The sequence below is a fragment of the Brachyistius frenatus genome, unplaced genomic scaffold (assembly GCF_029030835.1).
Source record: "Brachyistius frenatus isolate BFR_SWC_R1_liver_20210118 unplaced genomic scaffold, ASM2903083v1 Contig_243, whole genome shotgun sequence".
In the NCBI taxonomy this organism is placed as follows: Eukaryota; Metazoa; Chordata; class Actinopteri; family Embiotocidae; genus Brachyistius; species Brachyistius frenatus.
In genome coordinates, this window is record NW_027210842.1 from 232,501 (window position 1) to 240,000 (window position 7,500).

At 44.2% G+C, this 7,500-nt stretch overlaps 1 protein-coding gene across 1 annotated transcript in view; it reads left to right on the plus strand.

Moving 5' to 3' along the window:
- Nucleotides 1-7,500, plus strand: part of pkd1a (polycystic kidney disease 1a) — a 69,569-nt gene that overhangs the window by 15,514 nt on the left and 46,555 nt on the right. The window contains exons 2-8 of the mRNA XM_069720516.1: nucleotides 2,524-2,595; nucleotides 2,700-2,768; nucleotides 3,772-3,843; nucleotides 5,261-5,424; nucleotides 5,681-5,931; nucleotides 6,414-6,674; nucleotides 6,823-6,991. Of these exons, the coding sequence (XP_069576617.1) occupies nucleotides 2,524-2,595; nucleotides 2,700-2,768; nucleotides 3,772-3,843; nucleotides 5,261-5,424; nucleotides 5,681-5,931; nucleotides 6,414-6,674; nucleotides 6,823-6,991 (1,058 nt within the window). The remainder of the gene's footprint in view (nucleotides 1-2,523; nucleotides 2,596-2,699; nucleotides 2,769-3,771; nucleotides 3,844-5,260; nucleotides 5,425-5,680; nucleotides 5,932-6,413; nucleotides 6,675-6,822; nucleotides 6,992-7,500) is intronic.

Sequence of the window (7,500 nt, forward strand, 5' to 3'; positions counted from 1 at the left end):
GTGTGTGTGTGTGTGTGTGTGTGTGTGTGTGTGTGTGTGTGTGTTTTCTCATCCTCGGGCTCAGAATAAGTGGCACCAGACAGGCCTTATAAGGAGTTGTTAGATCATTGGCCACACCGTTACTAAAACAGAACCATGTGTGTGTGTGTGTGTGTGTGTGTGTGTGTGTGTGTGTGTGTGTGTGTGTGTGTAAGTAAAACCATGTGTGTCCAGGGGTAGCTGAGAGAACGGGAGTCTGTTGCTAATAGACATGGTGAAGGTCACATTATATGGTCATGTTAAACACACACACACACACACACACACACACACACACACACACACACACACACACACACACACACACACACACACACACACACACACACACACCTAGCATCAATAGTGACAGCATCACATAAGGCGAGGTGTCAGCCTGATGTGTCAATGATCAACCAGTGGGCGGAGCCTAATGTCGGTCAACTCCCTCTCTCTCTCTCTCTCTCTCTCTCCCTCTCTCTCTCCCCCCCCTCTCTCTCCCTCTCTCTCTCTCTCTCTCTCTCCCTCTGTCTCTCTCTCTCTCTCTCCCTCTCTCTCTCTCTCTCTCTCTCTCCCCCTCTCTCTCTCTCTCTCTCTCCTCTCTCTCTCTCCCTCCCTCTCTCTCTCTCTCTCTCTCTCTCTCTCTCTCCATCTTTCTTACACAGCTTGTCTGGAATGTACAGATGTTTCCTTTTGGGAACGGGCTCTCTCTCTCTCTCCTGGTCTGTTCACACACACACACACACACACACACACACACACACACACACACACACACACACACACACACACACACACACACACACACACACACACACACACACACACACACACACACACACGGTGTCACATACACACACACACACACACACACACTTGTCTTGTTTTTCATTTTTCTGTGAATGTAGTGTTTTCTGAACATCTAGCTGAGAGAAGAGATGTGGATGATCTCGTTGTTTCTCTCCACGATGACTTTGGTCCTCTCAGCTTCGGGCTTCTTGCCACTCAGCTGTTTCTTTTTCTCTGACTCGTATCTGGTCGTTGTGCTGCTGAGGCTTTACTACACAGAGCGATCACTTCACGAAACATTATGGTGTGTTTCATTTCTACGTACATACTGTTAACGGTGTGTGAACGGTGTGTGTGAACGGTGTGTGTGTGAATGGTGCGTGTGTGAACGGTGTGTGTGTGTGTGTGAACGGTGTGTGTGTGTGTGTGAACGGTGTGTGTGTGTGTGAACGGTGTGTGTGAACGATGTGCGTGAACGGTGTGCGTGTGAACGGTGTGTGAATGGTGTGTGTGAACGGTGTGTGTGAACGGTGTGCGTGTGAATGGTGTATGTGTGAATGGTGCGTGTGCGAACGGTGTGTGTGTGTGAACGGTGTGCGTGAACAGTGTGTGTGTGAATGGTGTATGTGTGAATGGTGCGTGTGTGAACGGTGTGTGAATGATGTGTGTGTGTGTGTGTGTGTGTGTGTGTGAACGGTGTGTGTGTGAACGGTGTGTGTGAACGGTGTGTGTGTGTGTGTGTGTGTGTGTGTGTGTGTGTGTGTGTGTGTGTGTGTGTGTGAACGGTGTGTGTGTGTGTGTGTGAACGGTGTGTGTGAACAGTGTGTGTGTGAACGGTGTGTGTGTGTGTGTGTGTGTGTGTGTGTGTGTGTGTGTGTGTGTGTGTGTGTGAACGGTGTATGTGTGAACGGTGTGTGTGTGAACGGTGTGTGTGTGAACGGTGTGTGTGTGTGTGTGTGTGAACGGTGTGTGAATGGTGTGTGTGTGAAAGTGTGTGTGTGAACGGTGTGTGTGAACGTTGTGTGTGTGTGTGTGTGTGTGTGTGTGTGTGTGTGTGTGTGTGTGTGTGTGTGTGTGTGTGTGTGTGTGTGTGTGTGTGTGTGTGTGTGTGTGTGTGTGTGTGTGTGTGTGTGTGTGTGTGTGTGTGAACGGTGTGTGAACAGTGTGTGTGTGAACGGTGTGTGTGTGTGTGTGTGTGTGTGTGTGAACGGTGTGTGTGTGTGTGTGTGAACGGTGTGTGTGTGTGTGTGAACTCGGTCCTGGATGCTACAGGGCAGTTTTATTACTTGGGGGGGTTCTGGTGTTTTTTTTTGTAGTTTCTGTCACCCTCTTTTAGCTCCCTTAAAAAATACATAAAAAAATAATGACTTTAGGTACGAACCTTTAAGTAATACAAATTAAGAAACTCAGACCTTTAGATTGATGAATACATTGACTAAATGATCTAAAACCATCCATCTATAATGTGATGTGTCATTGCAAAAAAATAAAAACGAACCAGAAAGCCCTGTGTTGGTCTCAGCATTGTGTTCTCTGGCACATCTTCATGTTTCTGGATATATTCATCTTCACCTTTGTTCAAGTGACCTAAACATTTCACCTTCTCTCTCCCTGGCTGTCACTACGTTTGGTTCTTCAGCCCCATTGTGGTGTAAATGACTCTGTGTGTGTGTCTTGCCCCCACTTAAATGTGGATATGTTGGTTTGTTCCCTCAGAGATCTGTCCAAGAACCACATCTCCTCCCTTGATACCAGCCTGTTAGATCGTCTTACTGGCCTCAAAGAGCTGTAAGTAAACACTGCATGGTGTCATTGTGTGTTCATGTAATTGGACCAAAACCATGTTGTGTATCTGTGTTTATTTGTATCTCGTGTTTCTGTCTATCTTTCAGGTATCTTCAAGGGAACAGGATCAACGTCCTCCCCAGAGGAGTGTTCTGCTGCGGGCCGCTGTCAGTCATGTGAGTACGAAGTCTGAGGGAAGAACCCGAAGCAAATGTGAGGTGGAGAGCAGAGGACAGGAAGGCCGGGTTTATTCTTAGTCTGGGTTTAAGTAGGCACAAATCCCAGGAGTAAGCTGGACCAAAAAAAACCTCGTACTGCACACACGCACACACACGCACGCACGCACACACACACACAGACACGCACACACACACACACACGCACACACACACACACACACGCATGCACGCACACACACACACACACACACACACACACACACAGACACGCACACACACGCACACACACACACACACACACACACACACACACACACACACACACACATACACACATACACTTATCACACCATGATTAAGTTCAATTACTCCCCCTACCTCCCTCTCTCCATCTGTTGCCCCCCCCCCATCCATTACCTTACTTCTTCCACCCACTGGATGGGCGTTTAAGCACATGCGTGTGCATGTTTGTGTGTGATGAGAGAGGACTCTGATGGTTTCCATCAGCTCCTTCCAAAACCACCACACAACGGCCCCATTATGTAGTCTCTGGATGGGGGTGGGGGGTGGGGGGTGGAAACAGTGCAGACGGATGGAGTTGGGAAAGATGTGTGGAGAAATAACACAGGCCAGTAGTTTAGGATTCAGGTTATATATTTTTGTTGAGTTATGTTTTTATGAAATCATGCCTTTATGTGTTGTGCTTTACATCCGAGTCATTTTTGTGTAACGAGGATGTAAATATGCCCTTTTTGTTTTTTATAAACGCAAATCTAAATGTCATTTGTATTAATATAGAATTTGTTGATAACGTAGGAGAAACAGTTTTACATATTAATTCTTCAAATGACTCCGAGGTCACCTAAACCCACACAACATTATTTGTGCCAAAATCATAGTAATTGTCATAAATTAGCGCAGTTGAAAAAAAATGTAAGAAAAATGGATTTGTTCTTTTTGTTTTCATGTCAACATTTATTTGTCTCTTTGTTTCCGTCAGTGATTTGAGCAACAACCAAATCACCTCCATAGAAGAGCGGATATGTGACAACCTGTGTAATTTAACTCAAATGTAAGTAATTACTTTCCATCCTTATTATTTCTGAATAACTCTCAAACAAATATGAAAAGATGATTCAAATCGAATTGAATCCTTTTCATATATACAGACACACTTATTTATATTATTCCTGCTTCCATCTGTTCTCCCACTCTCATATTGTCTCCCACAAATTTCCATTGATTTCAAATTCAATATTATTTCAAGTGTAAAACAACAACAACTTCTTTCATCCACTTTAGTTCTTTCTAAATGATGATGGCTGTTTTCCCTGTTTGAGGGTCCTGGTTTTGTACTAGCTGGCCCACTGTGTTGGCTGACAGCTGCAGTCACACTCGTCCACCACAGGAGCCTTAATTACTCCAAAGATGTCATATTTAGCTACACTTTTGTAATAATCTCATTATGGTTTAAAGCTGATTGTAGCATTTGTAAGCAGTGACTAAGCAAATGCTGTTTACAATGTACTATAATGTAATGTAGTATAAATGATTTGTCAACAACTGTAAGCTAATGAATTATTGTGTAATTATCTGTATAATTAGATGTTTAGAGCTAAATAGGGGAACTTAAAAGTGTTTGTGGTTCAATTAATTGTCTGCTTATAATAAATGATAATGAGTGACTAATACACCATTTAATAAGGTAAATTATCGAAACTGATCATTTTGTTTGTTTATCTTTTCAACTATTGCCAGGGACTAGTAGCTTATTAGCTTATTATGCTAACTACTAGTTCAGTGATTATTACTCTCCAGTAAGTCATTATTTCCCAAAATATTGAAGTTTCTTTTATGCAAAAGCTGAAATTTGTGAATTATTTTTATTTAAACTTTTTTTTTTCCATTTTGTTGGGGTGTTGTCAGACATTAAACCATAAATATAAAGGGAGACATCATGGGGTATCGACAAAGTCCCGCCCATCACTCCTGTTGCCATGACTACTTTATTTAGAGCATCCGTCAATCGCAACATCACATCCTGTCTTTATAGCAACTAATTACGACTTTAAATCAAACTTATCAGAAACATGAACACTTAAACAAACACTAGAGTGAGAAGAAGTATCTAACAACACGAAAACATCTTGGATAGTTTTGGCTTTACTTTTTTTAAATATGGTTTATGGTTTATTTTTTTACCATCGTTTGGCCATGTAACTTGTTAATATTGTGATAAAAGTGACATAACCATAAGTCCCTATGAATTACTTTGCCGTTGTAAAATGTACATGATCGCAAACCAATTGTTACAACTTATAGACATTTAAAAACTGGTTGGTTGATGATTAATTTAACTAAAATTAGCTAATCGCTTAATGAAGAAGCAGCATTAATGTTTTATTGCCGCATCATCGTCACATATTGTTCAGCTTTATTAACAGGATCTGTACTGGTTCAGTTTCTTCATGTGTCCGTGTCTCCTCCAGCGATCTGAGCGGGAACCCCTTTGAGTGCGACTGCAAGCTGTTCCGGTTGGTCAGCTGGCTCCAAGAAAAAGGGGTGCGAGTCCGACGCCCTAATGCCATGCTCTGCAACCACCCGCCTGAGCTGCGCCACCAACCGCTGCTCAACGTCAGCCTGCTCACCTGTGGTATGAAAGCAAATACATGCCCGCATATAAAAAGGCAGGATATTCACAAAACATCTCATCTGGCCTTCTTTTGAATCTACATCATAAAATAAATAGTATAAAAGGAAACGCAGGTGAGCGAGTTCCTTTTAAAACTTACATCAAAGGGTAAAATAACGTCCCGGTATGATGCAGTCTTTATGATGAATAAACACTTCCTATGCTGGTGTGGTTTGATACCTTAAATCCTCTTAAGTCTTAAATGTCTCTGCTTCAGGTCTGAATTATGCCGCCTGCCTGGAGGACAGCAGCAGCGGAGGAGGCGGTCGAAGTGAGCTCGTTATCTTCTCTTCTTCCACGCCGGGAAATTTCACCCGTGAACAGTGCAACAGCGTGTGCTTCGGTGCATCCCACCGCTACGGCGGCCTCGGCGCCCGGCACGAGTGTCTCTGCAGCACCAACTCCGAGCCCAACTTCATCAGCGAATCTCAGTGTTCGGCCGCCTGCACGAACCCCCACGTGATGAAGGTAGCTGTCAATAATCATCATAATCATCTTCAGATGTAAAAATGTGGAATATTGTCCAGTTAAAGCTTTGTTTTATATTTTTGTCACATAATCAACAATCAGTCATCACTTGAGCAGCTTGTGATTGTGACCACGTCGGCTGCAGCTTCCTGCTGTCAGTCGTTCTTCTCTTGGTTCCACAACATTCAGGATTTCCTCGAAAGCTTCCTGTAGTCAACCAACAACTTCCTGATGTGGCTTCAATCACTTCCTTTTATCCTCAGATTCAGTTTCCTGCACCGACGAACTCGAAAAACTCCAAATGAAAATTGAAGAATAGTTTTTTTAAAAATTGGAGAAACTCATGTTTCATTCAGTTTTTATTCAAAACCATACAAATAATAGTGAAACCACAAATAACAACAATTAAGTGGAGAAATGTTTTCCTTTGAAATACTTGTGCATATTAACAGCGAAGCCTCGCATGCTTTCCTTGCTGTCAGGAATGCGGCTGGACTCTGGCTCATCATGTGTTTGCGGTGGAGTTCTCGGTGTCTCTGAAAGCTCTCCCGCTGCAGAGCGTTCACCAGCGCGTCACTCTGTCCGCCGCCTCCTCCGTCACGCCGGTGACGCTGTCCTGGGACTTTGGTGACGTTTCACTGCGGGTCAACACCACGGGCACCGGGATCACCACCGCCGCTCACAAATACGGACTTCCAGGACGTTATGCGGTCGGTCTGATGGCGTGGGCCGGACACAAGGAGGTGAGAAAATCATCTCCGTCCGCTTATCCGTTAGATCTCCACACCTTTCCTTCAGCAGGTCACATGGCTGCTTTCTTTTAGTTTTCTTTACATTATAATACAATAAATGTGTGTTTTTGTCAGAGATTGTAATGTTCTGTTTTCTTAGGTGTCTGCCCGCGGGGAGGTGACCGTGACTCTTCCTCCCAAGCTGGAGCTGCACTGTCCACCGCTCGCTGTGGCCAACCAGAGCCTGGAGGTGACGCTGGTCAGCTGGGGCGCTGCTGCCCTGGACGTCGACTGGAAGATTACCAAGGATGGCGTCCAGGTCGCCAAAGGTAAAAAACACCAACGCAGACTAATGACGCATTTCACAACTCCTCAAAATACAATGACTTTGTTCTCTCAGGCTGATGTAACTCTGAATATTCGCTTGATGGGTGTTTGTGTCACAGAAAGTGTTTGAGCGTCACTTCCACTGTTGTTGGACTTGAGGTGCTTCCTGATTGGCTCGTGGTTCGCTGTGATAAATCATCAACATTTCCCTCTGCAGACATAAAGTAACATCAGCATTAATTCTGAATGCCTGTGTCCGCTTTCCTTTCACCTCTGGTTGTCATGAGGTGGTGTTTACCAGGACCCAAATGCAGGCTCACAGACTCGGGTATCGGTTCCAAAATACAGTCTTTATTGCAATAAACAAAAACAAACAAACAAACAAACCAAAAGGTGGCACCTATAGTGTCCATTTGCTTCCAAGTCAGGAGGGCAACTCAACCGACTGGTGACTCCGACAGGGAGCTCTGCAGGAGGAACAGGACGGACGGAGGACTAACTAATGAACCGA